The sequence below is a fragment of the Sorex fumeus genome, unplaced genomic scaffold (assembly GCF_029834395.1).
Source record: "Sorex fumeus unplaced genomic scaffold, SorFum_2.1 ptg000098l, whole genome shotgun sequence".
Lineage (NCBI taxonomy): Eukaryota > Metazoa > Chordata > Mammalia > Eulipotyphla > Soricidae > Sorex > Sorex fumeus.
The window spans coordinates 86681959-86708022 of record NW_026606155.1 but is presented as its reverse complement, the minus strand read 5'-3'; the positions used below and the strand labels follow the sequence as shown (position 1 = coordinate 86708022).

General features: G+C 44.0%; 1 protein-coding gene across 1 annotated transcript in view; it reads right to left on the bottom strand.

The window, feature by feature from the left end:
• STARD9 (StAR related lipid transfer domain containing 9) overlaps positions 1–26064 on the bottom strand; it is a 112085-nt gene that overhangs the window by 68853 nt on the left and 17168 nt on the right. Inside the window, exons 4-5 of the mRNA XM_056133972.1 lie at positions 2247–2363; positions 52–84 (exon numbers count right to left, since the gene is read on the bottom strand). Of these exons, the coding sequence (XP_055989947.1) occupies positions 52–84; positions 2247–2363 (150 nt within the window). The remainder of the gene's footprint in view (positions 1–51; positions 85–2246; positions 2364–26064) is intronic.

Below are 26064 nucleotides of genomic sequence, written 5' to 3'. Positions count from 1 at the left end.
GAACAAAAGGAGACCTACTTTGACAGGATCCCGTGAGAAGAGACTCAGTACCTCACAAATCCGAGGTGTCAATCCAACAGAGGCCTGGAGAACAGAAGGAAGGGAAATGTTACATTCAGCATGGAGCTACTCTGCCCAGTACGCAGGAAGCCTCCTTGGCTCAGTGACGGGCACCGGCTCTCTGAGCCCCGTCACCCTAGGCACTGGGGGTCTGCTAACAACCATGTGTCCAGGCAATCAGGGGACTCCAGGGAGGACTGTGCTAGAGGAGAGGCAGAGCCACCCCACAAAGGAAGGGAGAAGCAGCTGGCAAACTCAGGTACCTGCTTTCAGACCCAGAAGGCGGAGGCCTTCTCAGATAGATCCACTTAGCAGAGTGAATCCACCAGAGGCCAGCTTCAACTCTCTATCCCCAGACAGCCCGGTGTACGCCGAGGTTCTGAATATATACTGATGAGAAGTGGTGTCTTTATTCATCTTAGAATTTATACTCAGGGGGAAGGAAGGAAGGAAGGAAGGAAGGAAGGAAGGAAGGAAGGAAGGAAGGAAGGAAGGATTTTTACTTAGGATAGAAGCTTTGTCTCCCTGGTTTAGTGAACATTTTCTTCTTTTTATATTTCAAATATGAGAGACCACACATGGTTAAAGTAAGCTATAAGCTGGACTGACAGAAGAGGGAGAACAGTGTTCTTCCTAAAAAACACTGTTTTAGGAAGAACAGTGTCCCAGAGAACGTCCATTGGGAGTGTCACTCAACACCTGCCCCACCAGTGCATTTCACCAGTGTACAAAGTGGTATTCTTGAGGTCACAAAAACAGGATGGGGATTTAGGTGCTTTCTTCACATATGACTGACCCTGCCTCTATTTGTGGCTCTGCATATGATCTCCTACAAACTATCAGGAGTGATTCCTGAACACAGAGCAAAGAGTAAGGTCTGAGAAGTGCTGGGTATGCGGCGCCCTTCCCAAATGACTTTTTTTTAATGTAGGAGTTCTGCTATTCATTCAGCCACTGATTAAGCTGAGTGAAGCAAACATGAGCTCCAGATTATTTTTTTTAATTTTAATTTTAATTTCATAAAGTTGTTCACAATAATTGTTTACATTCAACATTTTAACACCAATTCCACCACCATCATACCTTCCCACCACCATTATTTTGAATCCCAAAAGAATTTTTAATTTGTGGGGGGCCATATCTGGTAGTACTCAGGAATTACTCTTGACTCTGTGTTCAAGAATCACTCCTGGCAGTGCTCCGGGAACCATACGTGGTACCAAAAATTATGCCAGTCTACTGCATGCAAGGCAAGTGTCTTAACTGCTGTGCTCTCTCTCCAGCTCCATAAAGAGATATTCTTAAGAAACTCTACCCCTCTAATTTTCTTCATAAAGGAATACTTACTAAAGTCATGAAACTTTTGAAAGCTTCTACCTCTACCTCTAAAATTCAAGTTTAACAGAAGTAGCTCCATTTCTGTATATTACTTGCAAACACTCACTATTCAGTGAGGGTTCTTCTCTTTTCCAACTGTACTAAAAAGCTTCAGTTGATGAACTTAGAAACTATATGAGAAATTAATATTCAGCAAATCAGGATTCATAAGGTCTATTTCATTAAAGGGAGTTAAAAATTGTAAAATTCATCAGGGTTTAATAACGTAGACCTAAATTTTTTTTGTTTACAGCTAAAGTGCTGAGAAAGCCATTCTTACTAAAAAGCGGGCTGGAGCGATAGCACACGATAGGGTGTTTGCCTTGCACGCTGCCAACTTGGTCGACCTGAGTTCGATTCCTCCACCCCTCTCAGAGAGCCTGGCGAGTTACCGAGAGAATCTCGCCCACATGGCAAAGCCTGGAAAGCTCCACGTGACGTATTTGATATGCCAAACACAAGTCTCACAACAGCAACTTGATGAACAATGGGAGGACAGTGCTACAGTGCTACTGAAAAAGCAGGTCTACTAATGCAACAATGGAACTCACATTCTCCTTCTGAATGGCAAGAATTAGGCTAGTGATGGCATAAGATACTGCATCCCAGAGCCGGAATGATAATTCTGAGGGTACAGGGCTTGTCTTGTATGCAGCCGACCTGGTTCAATCTCCATCACCCTATATGGGTCTCCAAGCCCTACCAGGAGTGGTCCCTGAGTGTAGGATAGGAGTAAGCCCTGAGTACTGCTGTATATGCCCACAAAACAAAAACAAAACAAGACACTGCATCCCAATCCTGATACTCACTGGGGTTCCCAGCATGGTGTATGTTTTCCCAGAACCTGTCTGTCCGTAGGCAAAAAGGCATATGTTGTAGCCTCTGGCAGCTCCAGACAAAACTTCAGTCCCCAAGTCCTGGAACACCTATAACAAGAAAATCAGAGGACATGTAACTATGATCCTTTTTCCTGTAACAGATTTAGAAATGGGAAGGGAGGGCTCTCAATCTGGGCTCAGGAAACCTGGGACTTACTCCCAATAGTGCTCAGCCCAGGAATGCAGTGCTAGGTGTCACCAGAGCTACATATGATAGAACCTGGGGAACCACGTGTGTCCTGACATTGAACTTGGGGGCCTCTCCATGCAAGGCATATACTCCAGCCCTTTGAGCTCTCTCCCCAACCCTAGAATTTTTGTTAGGAACCACAGTTTACAAAACTTTAAGATCTCATGCACAAAACATTACAGAACCACACCCTCCAACAGTGCCCACTTCCTCCACCATTGTCCCAGTGTTATCTCAATCCTATCTCTTCTTCATCACACCCGACTCGCCCTCTCCCTCCTCCCCTCCCCCACACACAGTAAGTTTTCTACTGAAAATTTGTGTTCATTTTATGTTGCCTTCGGGCATTTTTTATTCCCTCCACTATGGTTAAGTCCCACATATCATTCTGTACCTGTCCCTCTCCTTTTAGCCTCACTCAGAATGACAACTCTCCAGATCCATTCACACCACAGCAAATTGCATGATTTCATCTAACAGCTGAGTAGTATTCCAGTGTGTGTGTGTATGTGTGTGTGTGTGTGTGTGTGTGTGTGATAGTTTTTTTAAATCCAGTTATCTGTTCTTGAACACATGGGTTGCTTCCAAATTTTTGCTACTATGAGTTTTCAAAAGAAAGCGTGGGCACGTGGGACTATAGCGTTCGGTGGTACACAATGGTTCCCCTGTCTGGCCCACAGTGATGGATGGACGAAGAACCAGGGGAATGGAGAAACAGGATCCCAGGCTGGTTGGTAGTCAGTTTATTTCTCTTTCCTCCCCAGTGTAGTCTTATCTCTCCCCTTACAGCACAATCATAGTTGTAGTTTTGGTCGTAGTCCCAGTCATCATAGTTCTAGCATCCTCCTTTCCTCAGAGTCCTCCTAGTTCTTGTCCAGTCCCTCCATCGCAACCCTCCTTTTGGAGGAGTTAGGAAGTAAAGGCAACTGAGGTTTAAGTCAAGTAAATATGATGGATGTCCAGGAATAAATATTATTTGGAGTCAATTAACTCCCATGGTACAAAAGCATAGCATTAACTGTCTTCCTGTGTCTATACAAAAAGGACATTGCTAAACCATGAAGGTGACATAAAGGACAGAGAAAATCAATATAGGATTATTAGTGTCTGATGGAATTGGGTGTGCCTCAGGAGCACTGTTGTGGGAGTAGCTCAATAAACCTAAGCTCCCTGCGGGAGAAGCAAGAAGAATCCAATGTTATACAACAGGCTACTATGAATAGTGTGCAATGAGTAGCATTTTAGGGCCCTTGGGATATTAATACGTAGAATTAGTGGGTCATTGGGAGCTCAATTTCTAGTTTTTTTGAGACGTGTCCATATTTTTTTCCCCCCAGAAGGCCGGACCAGTCAACATTCTCACTAGCAGTGAATAAAGATTGTCCCTTTCTCCAGATCCATGCCTATACTGGTCATTTTTTTTGTGTGTGTTTTGTGGCATCTTATACCATCTCACTAGTGTAAAATAATATCTCATTGTTGTTTTAATTTACATTTTCCCAATAATATGTGATGTAGAGCTTTTTTTCCATATAGTTTTTGACCAATTGTATGTCTTCATTTTTTGTGTGGGGGTGATCAAGACTTACTCTAGACTCTGAATTCAGGGATCATTCCTGACAATGCTCAGAGAACCATCTGGGGAGTGGGACATTGAACCTGGGTTGACTGCATGCAAGGTAAGTGCCCTACCTGCTATACTATCTCTCTGGCCCCTGTTATATAATATTTTTATATACCAAGGAAAATATTCCTTTTCTTTTTATCTTCTTCTATAGTATTATGAAACAATATACTTTTTTAAAAAGACAAATAAATATTCTTCAAATAAAATAAAATTTGGGGTTATGCTAAGGATTAGGTCTTCCTTCCTTTCACTTTATGTCCATGGCAGTGTTGCTAGCAAAGTCTCAAGGAACATGATATAGGAATTTCTGCTCTATGGTGAAATATTAGGACAAGGATAACCAAGCAAAAAATAAGGGAACACAATTTATTAATAACCCTTAAGTCACAGAGAAAAGCAAAACTGAAGTCATAAACTACCTACAACAGAACCAAAACAATAATGTATCATACAAATGCTGCAATTGAAAAATAGCAACATTTTGCTTATCCACCATCTTTCTGACATTCTCTAGGTTTTCCTTTAGTCTTTTGAACATCCTTAGGGCTGCTGGTTTAAAGTTCTGTCTAGTGTAGTTGCCATCAGAACTTTTTTCAGGGAACAGTTTCTCTTAATTGCTTTTTCCTTTAAATGGGTCTTAGGTACTAGGAAATGGAGACACATCCCCTGTTCCTGGATAGGGAGGATTAACATTATCAAAATGGAAATACTGCCCAAAGCACTATACAAATTTAATGCTGTCCCTCTCAGGATACCCATGACATTTTTCAAAGAAATAGACAAAAAACTCCTGAAATTCACATGGAACAACAATCCGCCATGAATAGCTAAAGCAATCCTTGGGAAAAAGAGGATGGGTGGCATCACCTTCCTCAACTTCAAACTATACTACAAAGCAGAAATAATTAACACAGCATGGTATTGGGCTAGAAACAGACCCTCAAACCAATGGAACAGAGTTGAATATTCTGTCACAGACTCCCAAATATATGACTACTTAATCTTTGACAAAGGAGCAAGAAATGTGAAGTGGAACAAGGAAAGTCTCTTCAACAAGTGGTGCTGGGAAAACTAGAAAAAAAAAATGAATGCCAGTCACAAAAATAAGATCAAAGTGGATTAAAGACCTAAATATCAGACCTGAATCTATAAGGTACATAGAGGAATATGTAGGAAGAACCCTCCATGACATTAAAGCTACAAGCATCTTTAAGGGTGAAACACCACTGACCAAGCAAGTGCAAACAAACAAACAAATACAAATGGGACTACATCAAACTAAGAAGCTTCTGCACTTCAAAAGAAACAGTGACTAAAATACAGAGAGAACCCACAGAATGGGAAAGAATATTTACTCAGTATCCATCTGAGAAGGGGTTAATATCCAGGATATACAAGACATCAGTAGAACTGTACAAGAAAAAAACCTCCAACCCCATCCAAAAATAGGGAGAAGAAATGAACAGAAGCTTCGTCAAAAAAGAAATACAAATGGCCAAAAGGCACATGAAATTATGCCCCACATCACTAATCATCAGGGAGATGCAAATCAAAACAACAATGAGATATCATCTTATACCACAGAGACTAGCACACAATCAAAAGAACAAAAGCAACCAGTGCTGGGTGGATATGGGGAAAAAGGGACACTCTTTCACTGTTGGTAGGAATGCCCACTAGTCCAGCCTTTCTGGAAAACAATATGGACAGTCCTTCAAAAACTAGAAATTGAGCTTCCATATGACCCTGCAATACCACTTCTGGGAATATATCCCGAGGGTGCAAAAAAGCACAGTAGAAATGACATCTGCACCTATATGTTCATTGCAGCACTGTTCACAATAGCCAAAATATGGAAACAACCCGAGTGCCCAAGAACAGACGGCTGGTTAAAGAAACTTTGGTATATCTACACAATGGAATACTATGCAGCTGTTAGGAGAGATGAAGTCATGAAATTTGCTTATAAGTGGATAGACATGGAAAGCATCATGCTGAGTGAAATGAGTCAGAAAGAGAGGAACAGATATAGAAGGACTGCACTCATTTGTGGAGTACAGAATAGCATAACATGAGACTAACACCCAAGGACAGTAGACACAAGGGCCAGGAAGATTGCTCCATAGTTGGAAGTCTCCCTCATGAGTGGGGGGGGGGCGAGGGAAGGCAGCTGGAATAGAGAAGGGATCATTAAGAAAATGATGGTTGGGGGCTGGAGCGATAGCACAGCAGGTATGGCATTTGCCTTGCACAGAGCTGACCCGGGTTCAATTCCCAGCATCCCATATGGTCCCCCGAGCATGGCCAGGAGTAATTCCTGAGTGCACGAGCCAGTAATTCCTGTGTGCAACGCCGGGTGTGACCCAAAAATTAAAAAAAAAAAAAAAAGAAAATGATGGTTCGAGAGATCGGGATGAGAGATGTGTGCTGAAAGTAGATAAAGGACCAAATATGATAGTGTCTCATTATCTGTATTGCAAACAATAATGCACAAAAGCGCAGAGAGAGAGAGAGAAAGAGTATGGGGGAAACTCCCATGGAGGCAGTGGGAGGGTGGAAAAGTGGGAGTATACTGGGGAGATTGGTGGTGGGGAATGTGCACTGGTAGCAGAATGGGTGTTTGATCATTGTGTGACTATAACTCAAACATGAAAGCTTGTAACTGTATCTCATGGTGATTCAATAAAATTTAAAAAATAAATAAATATTATAAATAAATTATAAATGGCTGGAGCGATAGCACAGCGGGTAGGGCGTTCGCCTTACAAGCGGCCAACACGGCCGACCCGAGTTCGATTCCTCCGCCCCTCTCGGAGAGCCCGGCAAGCTACCGAGAGTATTCGATATGCGAGACACAGTAACAACGAAGTCTCCAATGGAGACGTTACTGGGCCTGCTCGAGCAAATTATAAATAAATAAATACATAAATGAGTCTTATGCACTGGCACCACATGATCCCCTGAGCACTACCAGGAGAGACTCCAATACATAGAACCAGGAGTAGTTCCTGAGCACCATTAAGAGGAGCCCCCAAATCACAAGTAAATAAATGGGCCACACAGAGGTCAGGAAATGACTCAGAGGACTGGCACTTACTTGAGGGTTGACACTCAAGGTCAAATGCCTAGCACCAGATGGTCCTCTAAGCACACTGAGAATCCCTGAGCACCATGCTGAAAGTAACCCCAGCACTACCAGGTGCGAACCAAAGCCCCCTAGAAAGGTTAAATAGGCCATTTGTTCATGTTTTTTGAAAACAGGATATTTGAATTGAATAATTCTGGAAATCAGATTCTATGATTTTTTTTTAGGATTTGCTACTCTTTGTAATTATCCTTCATTTTTTCCTATTTGTTTTTATTGTTGTAGACTCTGTATGCCAAGAACTGACCTGAGGTATAAAGTCTAAGGTATTTTTAGGTCTTTTCTGATCTTCCTCTGTGCTTTTCCCACCTATATAAAATGCTAATATATCTAACTCTAAAAGAAGAAAGAAGGGGAAAAGAATCAGGAGGAAAGGGAGGCAGCGGAAAGCTGGGGTGCTGGCTCTTTAAATGCTGGGCAGTCACTTCGCCGGATGAGGATGGACTTGGAAACAATGGCTACTCCCACATCTTTATCTGCAGCTCAGTGACTGCAGACAACTTTGAGCTATCAGAGAAGAGATCCTGATATTTGGAAGGCAGGATCTTGGGGGTGGGGGAGAGCCACACTTGGCTGTACTCAGAGGCTACTCCCAGCTGTGCTTGGGGAGCCACCAACACCAGGGATCAAACCTAAGGCTCTTGCATGAATCCGGCTCGTCCACTGCATGAGGCCAGCTATGGTCACAGAAGACTTCAGAAGCCTCAAATATTTACACAGAATGATATGATAAAATGATAAAAATGCCACAGCATGGGGGGAAGAAGGGAGTTTCCTCCCAGCCTTAAGCTTCCTCTGGCCCCATCTTCCAAAATGCACCCTCTCCACTTTTACTAACCCAACTAGCAAACCACACAAAAGAGCCACTCTCCCTGGAACTGGACCTCAAAATTCAGTTCCCTGGCATCCCATATGGTCCCCCAAGCATTGCCAGGAGTAATTCCTGAGTGCAGAGCCAGGAGTAACCCCTGAACATTGCACTGCACTGAGGGTCACAAGCAAAACTGAGCAGCCCTTGGAGAACTGAGAGGAAATAGAAAGAACATCATACATCTAAGGCTGCAGCTGGGACATGGCACCTATGCACAGCTCCCAGTACATATTCTGTTAACGCTGACTGAGTACAAGACCACACTATATACTGACTGGATCTAGTATGTGCACAGTGAATGTGTGCTGAGTAAAATTAAATTACAGCTGTTCTTTATCTCAGTGTTTCTCAACCCTTTTCTGACCGTGACCCCCTTCCAACGCTGTTTCCTTTCTGTGCCCCATCCCAATTCTACTGGTTGGCCTGCCAGTCTTAAGCTGTGCACCCCCACCCCCTCCACCCTGCCCCTATTTATGTGACTTCATATTTCCAAGAATATCCAAAGGCCCATAGGGGTGGGGCAGCGGGTGGAGCACATGGTTAGAAATGCTGCCCTTGGGACTGGAGCAATAGTACAGAGGGTAGGTTGCTTGCTTTGCACATGGCCGACCCGGGTTCAATTCCCAGCGTCCTATAAGGTCCCCCGAGCACAGTCAGGAGTAATTCCTGAGTGCAGAGCCAGGAGTAACCCCTGAGCATTGCCGGTTGTGACCCAAAAAGGAAAAACAAAAATGCTGCTGTATGACTTCCTTAAATCCTCCCTGCACTGATTTCTACAGATGCGATTTTAGCCATGCACTTGGCGTTATTTCCCATTTTGGACCATTTCTCTAAGGCGCTTTACCACCTTTTGGTTATGGATTCTGTTTGGCAGTGCTCTGAGTGGCAAATAGGACAAAGCTGCTTTAAGTTATCTGGGTTGCTAATTCTTTTATATAAGAAGAAAACCAGCCTGGAGGATGGAGTTTCTGTTTTTAACTCCCATTTCAAAATGGAAAAAGTTTTCCTGCAACCATGTTACTAGGAGCGAGTTTCCTGTCTTTAATATTGTTTAGTCTCAATGACTCTCTAGGGACCCATCTTAAAGCTGGAGAAGCAAATGAGCTGAGCCCCCAAGGCTGTTCCGGTTTCAAAGTTGGTTCAAGCCCATTTCCTTCTCAACAATCCAACATCTAAAAAGATTAGTTTGTATTGGGTTGGAAAGCATATGCCTCATGCAGCCCACTGGCAAGGCACTTTCTTCTCGCTCTGAAGACATTTTGCAGAAAAGAATATTTAGATTCTCAAGATCTGATCTGGAGTCTCTTCTCTCTCGTAGCTCTGCCCCTCATAGCAAGTAGCTTCAACCAAATAAACAACACTTGGGCCGGAGAGACTCCTCAGTGTTGTCACAGTCACTGCCTGAAGTATACATAAAAGGCACGATGTCAAGGGCCAGAGAGATAGTATAGTGCGTAGGGCACTTGCCTTGTACACAGCTGACCTGAGTTCAAGCCCAACACCATGTCTGAGCAACCACTAGTGTGGTTGCCTCCCCAAGCCCCCCCCCCCCCCAAACAGGTAAGAAATAAGATGACATAAGAGAGACCGATAGTGACAAAGACTCTCTTTAATCATTATCCACCGGTAACAGCCAAGGAATGCCCTGACACAAACCTGGACAGTTCCCTCAGAAACCTGGGGCTGACTTTCAATGAAGGATAATTAATAATCCCTAAAGCTCCTAACAGAGTGGGAAAATGTTGAAGAGAGTCACTTGCTTTCTCTGGCATATAAATGCTTGTATGGAAAAGATACTAAGCAAATGAGACATCTTTGCTGAAAAATAAATAACTGGAAACTAAAGGGGGTGGAATTTAGAAAAGACCTAAGAAACAAGGTAAGATTTAATACAATTAAAAAACTTCTATTAAAATTCTCCTTAAAAAATTAAAATCGAGGCCAAAGTGATAGCACAGCAGGTAGAGTGTTTGCCTTGCATGTGGACAATCTGGGTTGGATCCCCAGTATCCCATGATGCTCCCCCAAGCACTGTCAGAAGTATTTCTGAGTGCAGAGCTAGGAGTAACCCCTGAGCAATGCCAGCTGTGACTACCCTCCCAAAAAATTCTTCTGTATGAAATATGGAGGGCCTGCATACATTTTTCCCCTCCCCAAGAAGAAACTGGATAGCCTAGGCTACTTCACAGAGAAGGGACTACTCAGAAAAAGAGGGACAAGGAAATGCTGAGTTATGCCAGAAAGAAAAAGCAGCACAATTGGCTGATGAAGTTAGTACACAGACTCTAACCTCCTCCTTGGGCACTTGTGGCTACATTTCACCACTTTTATTTATTATTTTTATTATTTGGGGGGGAGGGTATCCATGCACATGGGGCTCAGGGGACCATGTACAGCTGTCAGCTGTCTGCAAGGCAAACACCTTCCCCCTCTCTCTGCGGCCCACCATTTCATCACCTTTACAGTCTACTTCAAAACCAGGTCTCCAGGTCAGAAGAGGTGCAGTGACAATGCCATTTGCCATGAAGTGTGAGCGATTTCTTGCATTTCAGAGTATAGTAGGGAAAATTAAAAAAAAAAAAAAGAGCCATTCAGGGATTCAGAGCAAAACACTCAGAATATACTAAGAAACAAGCCCTTGCTTCAGAAACAAAACTAAAAACAAATGGGTCAGAGAGAGATCAATGGGCTGGAGTGCATGTTCAGCATACAGGAGGCCCAGGTGCAATCCACAGCATTGTATGGTCCCCAAAGCACCAAACTGGGAAAAATTCCTGACCACCAAATGGTCACAAAATACAACACAACACAACACACACACACACACACACACACACACACACACACACGGTGTTCTCCATACCACAACAGAGGCATTGATAAGGAAGCTTAAAAACACAAGTTCCATATTAAAGGCTCCAGGGTATTTTCATATAATAAATGCAAAGTTCAGTAGCCCAAAATTTTTTCAGTGTTAGCTAATTTATGCCGTACTTCAAATATTTAAAATAAACACATATGAAATGTGAGCTTCCACAGCCGTAAGCAGGGTATAATGGGAAGAGCAAAGGCTTTGGAGCTGGTGGGTCTGGGTTTCGTTTTGTCCTCCACCTCTGAATTTGGCCCTGGACAAGTCATCACTAACCTCGCTGAGTCTCAGTTTTCATATTATGCAATAGAGCTAATGGTAACCCACATTCTAGGGTTCTTCACAACAGTAAGTCTTCATTTCAGAACCTGGAACAGAACACTTAATTTTTTCCCATCTGCACCCCTGGTTATTTCAATGTTCAGAGACACATATTTGGGATCCCTGTTGCACTTAATAATTAAGGAAAGGTGCCTGCATGGAACCAGTGACCTCAAGTGGCAAACAGACACCCAACCACTGAGCTACATCCCCTGATGTACAGAGTAGTTTCTTTTTAAAAATTAGGGGCCCAAACTTGTTTGTTCATTGCAGCACTCTTTACAATAGCCAGAAACTGGAAGAAACCTGAATGCCCAAGAACAGATGACTGGTTAAAGAAACTTTGGTACATCTACACAATGGAGTACTATGTAGCTCTTAGAAAAGATGAAGTCATGAAATTTACATACAAGTGGTACAATATGGAAAGTATCATGCTAAGCGAAATGAGTCAGAAAGAGAGGGATAGACATAGAAAGATTGCATTCATCTGGGGGATATAAAGTAATAAAGTATGAGATTAATACCCAAGAATAGCTGAGATCAGCACCAGGAGGATTACTCCATAACTTAGAGGCCAGCCGGGTATCCTAGAGGAAAGGGCAGTTCAGATAGAGAAGGGAGCACCAAATAAAGGATGTTTGGAGGATCCTCCCAGGAGGGGAGATGCATGTCGAAAGTAGACTATGGACTGAACATGTTTGCCACTCAAAGCCTCTTTTGCAGACCACAACACCCAAAAGGAGAGAGAGAACACAGGGGATTGCCCTGCCACAGAGACAGGGGGGATGGGGGGATGGGGGTGGGAGGGATATTATCCATGGTGGTGGAAAATGGGCACTGGTGGAGGGATGGGTATCTGATCATTGTATAATTGAAACCAAAGCACAAAAAATTGTAAATCTACAACTTTAAAAAAAATAAAATAAAATAAAGGGGGAAAAAAAAGCATAAAATAAAAATTGTAAATACTTTGCAAACAAAAAAAAAAAATTAGGGGCCCAAGAGATAGCACAATGGGTAGAGCATACAGCCAATCCAAGTTTGTTCCCTGGCATCCCATGTGGTCCCTCAAGCTCTGCATAAAATGATTCTTGAATTCAGGGCCAGGAATAATCCTGAGCACTGCTGGGTATGGCCCTAAAACAAAAAATAATAATAAAGTGAAAAAAATTTTTTCAGAGTAGTTATTTATAGACACTATTTTCTTGGAACTGGGGGTATAGCTGAAAGAGTAAGTTGCATGAGGAGGCCTGGGTTCAGTCCCCACACCACCTGGTCCCTCGAGCATCCCAGGGAGAGATTCCCAAGCACTATGACCCCAAAACCAAAAAAATTCTTTTTCTTTTCACCATCCTATTCAAATGAGCTGGCTGTGAGAATATTTTCCAAAATTAAGGCAGCTTTTCCAAATTAAAGCTCTAAACCCCCCCTGGGAATATTTCCAAATGTTTATGGAAGAGGAAATTGCTTCTATTTTTTTTAAATCTCTGATAAGGGAGAAAGGGAAAAGTACTATCAACCAGAAACCACTACAAGTTTGAGCTTTAAGCCACATCACCACAAACAAGATGGGGTTAGATTATTAGAGGAGAAACAGTAAAGACACACCCCCCTCCCATATATTTAAGGGTTTCCATTGCTCTGAGATCTCATCTGGCAGAAACACTGTCTCTACAAATAGCATGTAACTAATATTAATTCTTCCTCCTACATCCATTTAGGACACACCCACAGAAAGCACTTGGATCTAGTCTAATTGCACATCTGTAGTAACTAGTTGAGCAAGAAATAATCTCCCACTTGGAAGAAGAAGTGGAAAAAAAGACAGTTTGAACACAATTCTTTCTACTTCTCCTGTTCCTGAGGACCAGACGTAAGGGGTCATTTGTATACAGAAAATGAACTTATGACTGAATTCATCTAAACTTGGTTGCTTTTTCCAACTCTAGTTACAAACTGGGGGATTCCTGGCACATCTGGTCACCATTTGATTCTGGGCTCCCATTGAGTGCAGCCTTCAGGGGGAAATGATTCTATAAATAGTTCAGACTCTGCTGCCTCACACTTGAAAAATGAGAAACTGTCAACTCTGCCTTTTCTGCAGAGAGAAGGTTTTTCGTGAATCCAGATCCCTCCATAATGATCAGACATCACATTAATATTCAAAGTAGCCAGTGTCAAGTGATTTATACACCTGTTTTAAGACCAATAATATCTATAGGGCAGGAGCATTAGTACGGCAGGTGGGGCACTTGCTTGCATGGGGCATCCCATATGGTCCCCCAACACAATGAGGAGTAATTCCTGAGCACAGAGCCAGGAGTAACCCCTAATCATTGCTGGCCCTCCTCCCTAAAAAAGACTGACAATATCTAGACTGAAACCAAGATGGGAGCTCCAGCTAAGATCGGTGAATGACAGACCATAGATAGTACAGCAGGTAAGGTGCTTGCCTTGCATGCAGCTGACCTGGGTTCAATCCCTGGCACCCTATATGGTTTCCCAAGACCCACTGGGAGTGATTTTGAGTGCAAATCCAGGATTGGGCCCTGAACACTGTGGTGTGTGGCTTCCCAAACCTCAAAATAGATCAGGAGTAACACCTGAGCCCAGAGCCCAGGGTGTTCCCTAAGCATTGGCATGTGAAACCCAAACCCCACCCCCCATAATAAATTAAAAATAAAATTAAAGGCCATCTTTACAGCATACAGCCGAAGAGAAGGGCCACATGGAGGGCGGGATCCACAGCTCCCGGAGGGAAAAAAAAAAAAAACAGGTTCCAAAAAGAGCCAAGATCATCGGGAAGTCCCAGATGGGGTAGGTACCGCATCCCGGCTCCCCCAGATGGAACCCCGGTGACCAGAAGCCTCTACAAGCACAGCTCGAGTATGCGGGAAATAGGACTTTTCCTCAAATCTGCCGGGACTACAGCTCCCAGGTAACCTCGGATTCTGGAAGTCACCCCCACAGCCCGCCCCCCCAGCGCCATCGTTACAGCATACAGCCGAAGAGAAGGGCCACATGGAGGGCGGGATCCACAGCTCCCGGAGGAAAAAAAAAAAAACAGGTTCCAAAAATTGCCGAGATCATCGGGAAGTCCCAGATGGGGTAGGTACCGCATCCCGGCTCCCCCAGATGGAACCCCGATGACCAGAAGCCTCTACAAGCACAGCTCGAGTATGCGGGAAATAGGACTTTTCCTCAAAACTGCGCAGCCGCTTACGCAACTGCGTGACATCTCTCTATATACAAAATGATCAATGGGAAGTAAACCACCCAACATTTCTCCCTGAAAATCAGAGTTAAGTTTGGAGCATGGCCACAGCCCCAGAAACACAAGGACTTAATGCAGAACCCAGCAGCTTGGAGCAGAAAAGTGAACGGACTATGCGTTAATCCAGGCCATCATGTCTGCTGGAGGGGAAAGGGTGTTGCCCCATTCGCCCTCTCTTCTCTGGAAAGAAGGATGGTGGCCGCATGGGAGCCTTGTGGACAGCAGGTATGAACCGGGGGTGTGGGGGCGACTAAAACCTCATGGGAAGGGGGGCGTTCTGGTCCATCCTTCACGCCCTACCGAGGTCACCAGTTGCCCCCCACGAGCGGCTCTCCAGCAAGGCCACAGCCCCAGAAGCACAAGGACTTAATGCAGAACCCAGCAGCTTGGAGCAGAAAAGTGAACGGACTATGCGTTAATCCAGGCCATCAAGTCTGCCCGGAGGGGAAAGGGTGTTGCTCCCTTCCGCCCTCCTCCCTCTGGAAAGAAAGATGGCGGCCACATGGGAGCCTTGTGGACAGCAGGTATGAGCCAGGGGTGTGGGGGTGACTAAAACCTCATGGGAAGGGGGGCGTTCCGGTCCGTCCTTCACGCCCTACCAAGGACACCAGTTGCCCCCCTCCCCCCCCCCCCCCCCCCGCGAGCGGCTCTCCAGCACAGCCACGGCCCCAGAAGCACAAGGACTTAATGCAGAACCCAGCAGCTTGGAGCAGAAAAGTGAACGGACTATGCGTTAATCCAGGCCATCATGTCTGTCCGGAGGGGAAAGGGTGTTGCCCCATTCGCCCTCTCCTCTCTGGAAAGAAAGATGGCGGCCGCATGGGAGCCTTGTGGACAGCAGGTATGAGCCAGGGGTGTGGGGGCGACTAAAACCTCATGGGAAGGGGGGGCGTTTTGCTCCGCCCTTCATGCCCTACCGAGGCCACCAGTTGCCCCCCACGAACGGCTCTCCAGCACGGCCACGACTCCAGAACACAGAAACCAATTTCTTAACTATCTGACTTTCAGTAGAAATACTTCCAGGGTCAATAAGTAAAATAGCAGAAATCCAAAACCAACATTTAATTATTGAACCCAGCTGTAGAAAGCAAATCACTTCACAATGCTTTTTCAGCATGTCTGATTTGGGGGTGGGGGTAAACTCTAAATAATAGTGGTGAATCTTTTATTGAAACAATGAATCTAATCAAAGCAGATAGAGTGTTAACTAGAATTCATCTGCCTCACAGGGACTGGGAGGGGTGGGGGGTGGGGTTTTATTGGGGTTCTTCATGGTAAAAAATAAGTATTGGTAAAGGAAAATGTGTTTGATATTTGCATGACTGAGACCTAAACCTGAAAGCTTTGTAACCTTTCCCACAGTGATTCAATAAATAAATAAATAATTAAAAAAATAAAATTAGAATATAAATAAAATATTTAAAATTAAAATTAAAACCATCAACTCGTGGTTCCTTCCCCCACCCACACCTTGCTGCTACCTCCCTTTTCCCTTTGGCAACCACCACAGTTTTTACCTGTCTAGGAGTTTCTTTTATTTATTTTTGCCAGTTTGCTATATTTACTCACATTGCACCTATGAGTGACACCATCTAGGAATTGTCTCTTACTTATTTTTGTCAGCATCATCACTTCATGATCCATCTATTTTTTCTTCAAAAGGCTTTATTTCATCTTTCAGTCTCAGAGGAGAGCTGCATCAACTGTACACACCACAACTTGTCTGACCACTCATCTGTCAATGGGCATTTAGGGTGATTCTATGTGTGGGCAACCATAAAAATGCTGCTATGAACACATGGGTTGTTTACATCCATGGGTTACACTTTTGATTATCACTGTATTGCTGTATCACTGTCATCCTGTTGTTCATCGATTTCCTTGAGCAGGCACCAGTAACGTCTCCATTCGTCCCAGCCCTGAGATTTTAGCAAGTGCCACATTGAAGACTCTTTCAGGGTCAGGGGAATGAGACCCAGGGTTTTGGCATATCGAATATGCCACGGGGAGCTTGCTAGACTCTGCCATGTGGGCAGGATACTATTGGTAGCCTGCCGGTTCTCCTAGATTGAGAACTAGACAATAAGAGGTCGATCAGCCACAAATGTGGCCACACACTTCCAGGAGCTGGGTTTTATAGTCTCTGGGTCTTGGCCGTTGATGGGATTACACGGAGCCAGGGGTGGGGGGCAGTTGGAGGGTGTAATGCCTAGCCACTGGAAGATAGGGGATCTGGGTGGAGAAGACCCAGCCCAATCTGAGCATGCTTGGAGATTTCAGCCCTGGGTCCCGCACACCTGGGTTCCTCTGCCGATTCCTTCATGCATGAGGTTCATCCAGCATGTGGAGAGTGGTCTTTTTTTTATTATTATTATTAGTGAAACACCATGAGGTACAGTTGTAGACTTGGGTTTCGATTATACAATGATCAAATACCCATCCCTCCACCAGTGCCCATTTTCCACCACCACGGATCCCAGTATCCCTCCCACCCCCATCCCCCCCATCCCACCCTGCCTCTGTGGCAGGGCATTCCCTTTGGTTCTCTCGTGGAGAGTGGTCTTAAGCATGGCTGTGGCTGGTTCCAGAGGTCTTCAGCTGCCAGGGCTCTGCTTGGGGCAGGGAGGGAAACTCAACCTACTCCCTCCAAGGGGCCCCAGTGAGGACAGCCAGGCACGGGGGCAGGATTCTTTTGAATTAGCATTAGCTAATTGAATTAGCAATTCTTTTGAATTAGCATTTTCAAATCCTTCAGATTAATGCCTAGAGATGGCATTGCTGGACTATAATAAACTTCCACTTAATAAATAATTCCACTTAAAAATTAATTTCTTGACTTAAACAAAATTCCTGCCTTGGGGCCACAGCAACTAGTACAGTGGATAGGGCACTTGCCTTGCACACAGCCATCCTGGGTTCGATCCCCAGCACTCCACATGGTCACCCCAGTACTGCCAGGAGTAACCCTAAGCACATAGCCAGGAGTAACCCATATCACCAGGTGTGGCCCCCAAACAAACAAACAGACAAACAACACCCCCTCTTCCCTTTCCTTTGTTGTTGCTACATTGACTTGAGGTCATGGTCTTGATCTTAGCATCTCTCTCTCTCTCTCTCTCTCTCTCTCTCTCTCTCTCTCTCTCTCTCTCTCAATTCCTCTCTCTCTTTCTCTCTCTCTCTCTCTCTCTCTCTCTCTCACACACACACACATACACACACCAGTAGTACCCACCAGGGTCAGTACTGCAGCTGCAGTGCTTGCACACACTTGGTTGCTGGGGCCCAGGAAGTACACACTTGTGGTGCCAGGGATCCCAGATCACAATGCCACATGGGATGTGAGATGTGGTACTGGAATGGTTCAATCCCTGTGCAACAGCACTACTCTGCATGCCAGGTGCAAGAATTGGCACTGTTGTTAGTGATCACCAGTGCCACAACGAAGTATGTTATCTCTGGCACATTGCAATCAAAAGAAGGCAAGCATGAGAACCAAAGTATGCAAACATGGGAGGAACCACAACTGACATGTGTGAATTCTGCACCCAGGTAAGCAAGAGCAGCAACCAAGGGTGTGTGATGCCTGGTCACCATAGCAGCAGTAATATTCTTTTGATTTCTTTTTCTTTTGGCTTTTTGAATCACAGTGGCGATGCTCGAGGGCTCCTCCTGGCTGTGCAGTCAGGAATTACTCCTGCCGGTGCTCAAGGGACCAAATGGGATGCCAGGAATTGAACCCAGGTCGGCCATGTAAAAGGCAAATGTCCCCACTGTACTACCCCGCTCCTGCCCCTCATTCTATTTCTGTTTGGTTTTATTACTGATATGACTAAAAAAGGCTTCTCATATAAATAGGAAGTAGAAAAAATACCCAACAACTGGATAGCTTTGTAACTCATTAAAATCGACTCTTTTTCAAAGTGATATCCAAAACTGACAATGATTGCATTTTACACCTGGATGCCAGAGTGATGCATCAGAAGACAACTTGAAGGCCAGAAAGAGAACACAGGGACAAGACACAGTGCCAGGAATAAGACCTGAGCACAATCAGGTCTGGTCCAAACCTCTGCCCCTCCGCCCCCCACAAAAGGAAACAATTTCATCAGCTTTTCTTTATCACGAGATCATGTGCATATGATTTTTATATCTTCCAAGAAAATATTAATCTAGAGGTTACTAGGATCCTGATTTTCAGAAAATAATTATTATACCCTTTAAATATTGACTGTGTTGAATATGACTTTCTGTTTGACATCAGCAGCAACAAAAGTTTCTCTCCAAAGTGGAAATATTTCTATTTCCTTATGTCTTCCATTTTGTCAGTAAAGAAACGAACAGCACCCAGCCCAGACAAGAACAGCACCCGGCCCAGACCTGAACACCTGAAGAACCTGCCGTCAGTACTCATCAATACGCTGGCTCGACTCTTCACACGCTACCTGGCTGAATGCAAGGTTCCGTCCCAATGGAAAACCAGCAGGACTGTACTACTGTTCAAGAAGGGAAACATCCATGACATTGGCAACTATCGCCCGATCTACCTATTGTCTGTCATCTATAAGTTGTTCACTCGAGTCATCCTGAATAGGATTGGCAGAACACTAGATGAAGGACAACCATGCGAGCAAGCCGGGTTCCGCAAAGGATTCAGCACCATCGACCATATCCACACGATAACCAAGCTCAGTGAGGTTTCTTGGGAGTTCAAGATGTGGCTCTGTCTAACATTCATTGATTTAAAGAAGGCCTTTGATTCTGTTGTACAGAAGCAGTCATCGAAGTCCTAGCCAATCAGGGTATTCAAACTCAATACATCAGGATCCTCCGTGAGCTGTATTGCGGATTCACTACCAGGATCTCACCATTCTACAAAGAAGTAATCACTGATGTCAAGACAGGGGTTCGGCAGGGTGATACCATTTCACCAAAACTCTTCAGTGCCACCCTCGAGAACATCATGCGACGGCTGGAATGGGAAGAAATGGGAGTGAAGATAGATGGTCGGCAACTACACCACCTTCGCTTTGCTGATGACATTGTTTTAATAACACCAAACATCAGCCAAGCAGCACAAATGCTGGCCGACTTTGACCGTGAGTGTGGAAAGGTAGGACTACAGCTGAATCTTACGAAGACAATGTTTATGAGAAACAGCCTCGTTCCTGATGCCCCATTCGCTCTCAACGGAACCACCATCTCCGAATGCAACAGCTATGTGTACCTAGGTCGAGAGGTCAACATGACAAATGACCTGGCACCCGAGCTGTGCAGGAGGAAGAGAGCGGCTTGGAACGCCTTCAAGAACATCGAAGAAATAGCTAAGAGGATGAAGAACCTCCGGCTCAGGCACATCTCTTTGATTCCACTGTTCTTCCTGCATTAACATATGCCTCAGAGACCTGGGCCCTACGCAAACAGGATGAGAACACTATTCAGGTCTCCCAAAGAAGAATAGAAAGAGCTATGCTTGGAATATCACGTTTTACTCAAATGAGAGAAAGAATCCGGAGTTCCAACCTCCGTCAACGATCAAGAATCAGGGACGCTGTCTCGTTTGCCAAGGCGTCGAAAATCAGACGGGCTGGTCACGTAATGAGATTTAGAGACAACCATTGGACTAGAGCTGTTACCGACTGGATTCCATGGGATGTCAAAAGACCGCATGGCCACCCACCTACCAGATGGTCAGACTTCTTCATCAAGATCATGAACGATCGGGTTGAGGCTCTTCGTGTTTCTAGAACGAACAGATGCCGTTGGGCTACACTAGCACGCGACAGGGACAAATGGAGACATTACTGGCACCCGCTCAAGCAAATCGACGATTAACGGGAAGTCAAGTGATCAAGTGATCCCTATCTTCCACTTATACACAACTATCCCAAAGATTCAACTTTCTTTTTGAATGTGTTCATTTTATTCCTCTGCATTAAAATATTTGTATAAAACTCCTGAAAAGAAATTTTAAGTTCATTCAAAAAGCTAAATATGTTCACAATGTATACAAGCTTAGTAATTCATTACTCATTTATCAAACCTCTACTAGGCCAGACTTTTGCTTTTGAAGAAACTGCCATATTCTTCCTTCTGTAGCCCTTGTTTCCAGTTACTATGCCATTGCCTTCATGTTAGAAATCTTTTCCTCAGATTATTTAAAGTGAAAATACTTAATCTTCCATTCTTGCTTCAGTACCAGGGACTCTGTGATGGGTGTCATGTTGGAACAATGTAAGCATGATAAATATAATAAATGAATGTACCTCAATAAAATGGTAAAGAAAAAGTTCTTTGCTATGACAACTAGATTTAAGTGTATGGGGGGGTAGGAATTGGCTATGAAAATGTCCCATTTTAAGGGATTAAAACACAGACTTACAAATTCTTGCTTCAAAATTGGGAATGATGGGCCAGAGTCATAATACAGCAGGTAGAGCGTTTGCCTTGTACACAGCCGACCTGGGTTCGATCCCCGGCATCCTATATGGTCCCCCAAGCACTGCCAGGAATAATTCCTGAGTGCAGAGCCAGGAGTAACCCCTGAGCATCACTGGGTGTGACCCAAAAAGCAAAAAAAAAAAAAGAATTTAAAAAATAATAATAATTGGGAGTGATGATACAACCTATATCTGTCGGACTTCAGTTAAGCACTAGTATGTTCCAAGGCCACTTTACCACCACACTATAGAAACCAGTTAGCTTCCAGATCATCCCATAGATTCTGAAATAACTGAGACGTGGGGCGTGGGAGTGTGGCTCCCTCACGTTTCCTGAGATGGACAGTTTGATCACAACCTCTTATCAGTACTCAGGACAGAGTCATCTACCCCATTCAAACTCATCTTGTAAATTCTTTCTTTAAATATCTTTTTTCTGTGTGTGAGGGAGCTGTGTTAGGTTACATTCAGTGATGCTTGGGGATCACTCTTGGTGATGCTCAGGGGATCACATGTAATGCTGACACTGAACTTGGTCAGTCTCATGAAAGGGAAATTCCCTAAACCCTGTTCTATCTTTCTGGTCCTAGACTTCTAATTTTATTTTTAATTTTTTATTTATTTGGGGCCTCCCAAGCAATGCTCAGAATGTCCGGGGGCCCCTCCTAGCAATTTTGAAATTTAAAGTGATCATGTAACTACACTTCTAAAATTTACCTTAAGTGGTTCTACTAAGAAAAATGCAAAGATGTTCATTCAGTATAGTATATAATGACAGATATCTGGAATTATTCTACCTAACCAACTCAAGGAAAACTAAATTATAAGGCCTTCATACAACAGAATTTAGGGTTTTGAGGGGGAGATGTTTATTTTTTGCTATAGGGCCACACCCACTAGTGCTCCTGGGTCACTCTCAGTGGTGTTCAAGGGACCATGCAGTGCCAGAGATTAAACCTGGATCTCCAGCATGCAAAATATGCACAACAGCCTTTTGAGCTATCTTACCAGCTCTCTGTGTAATGCACCTTTTTTTTTTAAATTATTATTGAGCACATGTTGGGGACCAGAGTAGTAATACAGTAAGTAGGGTGCTTGCATTGCTGGATGTGGCCCAAAGAACATAACAGTGAGGTAGAACTTTCTGCTACATACACAACAGGAAAGAGATCAGTCCCATTTCTCTCTTCTCCTCACTTTCTAAATTCTTTTCCAAGCGCCGCTCTCAAAAGAGGCCTTTTGTTGGTCAGCTGCACTGGCTGGCTCCTCGAGCAGAGAACTATTAAAATGGTGCTGAAGTGGTGCTAGAGCTTGGCCCAAGCTCACCTCGCAAGTGTGCGGGAAAGACTTGAGCATCTGGCAGCTGATCAGGTGGCTTCCCCAGGAGAGACTTGCCATCAGCTTTTTGCCTACTCATGCTTGTCTACTGTGGCAGACTCACAGATGGTTCAAAGAGCTGCTCTTAATCTTATGTCCTCTTCTTTATGTAATTTTGCAAATTAGTTTTCCAAAGATTCTCAAAGTGACCCTCAACATCACTATATTTCTCTTATTCAAGCAATTAACTGACACTCCTTTCAAAACCCCAAGGCAAATTCAAATGTAAAAAGCATGTTGGGAGAACAGGGCAACTTTACAATCTTATAATAAGAGCCCTTCTAGGCAATGAATGTCAAGAACAGCTGTTCAGAAACTCAATTTATTTGTATTCATGCTTTGGTGGTCCCAGGTCTGCTGCTATCAGGGTTTTAAGCATGCCTCTCTTACAGATAACCTGTCACAGTCTAGACTTCAAGACCCCAGATACTACCAGAAATTCCTGTTACCTCTGGCTTTTATAGAAAAAAAACTTTTTTCAAAGAAGTGTTAGCACTGAAAAGATTTCTCTAATTCTATTGTTTTGTTTTTAAACAGGCATCTGACACCAGCGACAAACATTATCAAGGAACTGTCCTTCAGATTTTTCTGTCTGAAAACTACTCTTTTAAGATTCACAATTGACTTTCAAGAAAGGAGGAAATGAGGTAGACGAAGCCAAAAGAATGACCTTATTCCTTTAAAATCCGGCCCATGAACAGGCTTATGGAGCTGAGCAGCTGTGCTGCTGGCAGAGGAAACACACAGAAATGAAACATTCCTCGTGCTCTCCCTTCCCCCACTCAGGCTGCAGAGCCGTATCCAAGTATTGCACAAAAAGACTTTCTTATGAACGTCTCTCCCTTCTACTTCTGCCTCCATTTTGGTTGGGGAGAAATACTAGCCATGGAATGTACATAGTTCTGCAAATATTCATGAGAAAATGCTTTAATGCCCACACACTCCCCGCTCCCCCCAGCACACACACGCATTAGAGAAAGGAAATATGCATCCTGGTCTCTTCTGTAGACAAACTGAGGCCATTTTTTTAAAAAGGCAGCTATGGGGCTGGAGCTACAGCACAGCGGGTAGGGCATTTGCCTTGCACGCGGTCGTACTGGGTTCAGTTCCCAGGATCCCATATGGTCCCCCAAGCACTGCCAGGAGTAATTTCTAAGTGTATGAGCCAGGAGTAACTCCTGTGCATCGCTGGGTATGACCCAAAAAGCAAAAATAAATAAATAAATAAAATAAAGGCAGCTATTACAGTTGTAATGGGTGTGGTGTTGGGTTTCTGTACACAGGGAATTATCATTAACAGTATTGTTAATTACAGAACCTTAATTAAAAACATGGGTTTTTGGTTTGTTTTTGGCCACACCCAGTCCGGTCTTCTTGAATCTTGCTTCCTGTTTTTTGATTTTCTACTTTTTAATTTTTAAAAACTTTTTCGACTGATGCCAGTGTGATAGTATAGCAGATAGGGAACTTGCCTTGCACACAGTTGACCAGGGTTTAATCTCTGGTACCCCACAGAGTCCCCTGATCCCTACCAGAAGTGATCCCTGAGCACAGAGTCAAGACCACTCAGACCACTACCAGATGTGCCCCTCACAGGAAAAAAAAAAGATTCAAGAAGGCAAAGCCCTAACTTGTCATCTACCAAAACATAAATTCAATAATTAGCCCAATAACCATTAACTGATCATTTAAGATGAGCGAAACTGCAAGTACAAAACCATGTAGAGATGTATGTAATGCTTCATTTTAGAATCTGGATTTTGAAGTGACACACAAGCGTCTGCATGCTGATTCTCTCACTGGGTAGCGTGACCTTAGGCAAGCGACCCATCCTGAGAAGAGATACGGTGAAAGTGCTACAAATCTAACAGATACAACTCACTGAAGTTGGAGGTAATAGATTATTTGTCCTAATCTCATAATAGGTTGGGGCCCCCATACTGAAACACTGCTTGTCGGCTGGAAAAATAGTACAGGTATCTTTAAGGTAAGAGGTTTGCCTCACATGAGGCTAACCCCACTTCATTCCCTGGCATTGTATATGGACCCTAAGCAAAGCTTGGGGTCAATCCTGGACATAGAGACAGAAGTAGCTCCTGAGCCATCACTAGGTGTGGCTCCAAAAACAAAATAAAATAAAATTAATACAATTCTTAAAAATACCACTTCACGGTGAATCAATTTTTTAAAAAAATCATAAGAAAATTAAAAATTTTGGGGCCGGAGCGATAGCACAGCGGGGAGGGCGTTTGCCTTGAACGCGACCGACCTGGGTTCGATCCCCGGCATCCCATATGGTCCCCCAAGCACTGCCAGGAGTAATTCCTGAGTGCAGAGCCAGGAGTGACCCCTGAGCATTGCTGGGTGTGACCCAAAAAGCAAAAAAAAAAAAAAAAATTAAAAATTTTTTAAATACCATTTGTGTGGCAGCTTTATCTAATCACAGTCTGGTCACATTAGAAGACCCACAACAGGCTCTCAATACGCCCCCACACTACGAGATAATGACGGTGCAATTTCCTCATCTTGGCAGAGGGATAGGCACAGTCTGAAGACTACGATCTTTCTTTGGAATTCTGCTAAGCAGCACATTTCCTGCCATGGAGGAACCTCTGTTATAGTTCATAGCCTCTGTCACTAGAATAAGTAACAGGCATTTCCCTGCAACATCAAGTGCAATTTAGGGGGTGGGAAGTGCAGCAGGAATTGAACACGGGACCTCACACATGCAAGACAAGTACTCTACAAAACAGTTACAACCCTTCAAGAACAATTTTCAACTAGCCAAAAAATGTAGGGGAGGAAAGTCTTAGAATTCATTTGTGTCTCTTTAGAACTTTATCTTCAGAATAAGTATCCTTACAATAAAAAATGAATATAATAATGGAAAGCATTTTCAAAAAATAGCACTGTAGCACTGTCCTTTTGTTGTGCATTGATTTGCTCAAGTGGGCACCAGTAACATCTCCATTGTAAGACTTGTTACTGTTTTTGGCATAACGCTTCACGGGTAGCTTGCCAGGCTCTCTGGGAGGCTGTGCGGTGGGATACTCTCGGTAGCTTGCCTTGGATCTCTGAGAGGGGCGGAGGAATCGAACCCGGGTCGGCCGTGTGCAAGGCAAACGCCCCACCAGCTATGCTATCTATCCAGCCCCGTTTAAAATAATAAATATCTTGGGCTAGAGAGATAGCTCGAAGGAGTAGTACACATGCTTTGCATATGGGAGGCAAGAATTCAACCCCTGGCACTGATGGTCCCCTGAGCATCACCAGGAATGACCCCAAGCAACTCCCAAACCAGGAGCAACCCCTGAGCACTGCCAAGTGTGAGTTCCAAAACAAAACAACAAATAAGTAGCTTTAATGGTCTCCAGAACTTCTTTGAATGTCAACACACTGGTAATCTAAAGTCAAACTAGCGGCCAGGTATCAGGACTCAAAAATTCTGTACTCAAAAATTCAAGTTAGGGGTTAAAGTGATAACACAGTGGGTAGGGCGTTTGCCTTGCATGCAGCCCACCAGGGTTCAATCCCTGGCATTCCATGTGGTCCATCCACATAATACCAGGAGTAATTCCTAAGTGCAGAGCCAGGAGTAACCCCTGAGCATTGCTGGGTGTGACCCCCACCAATAA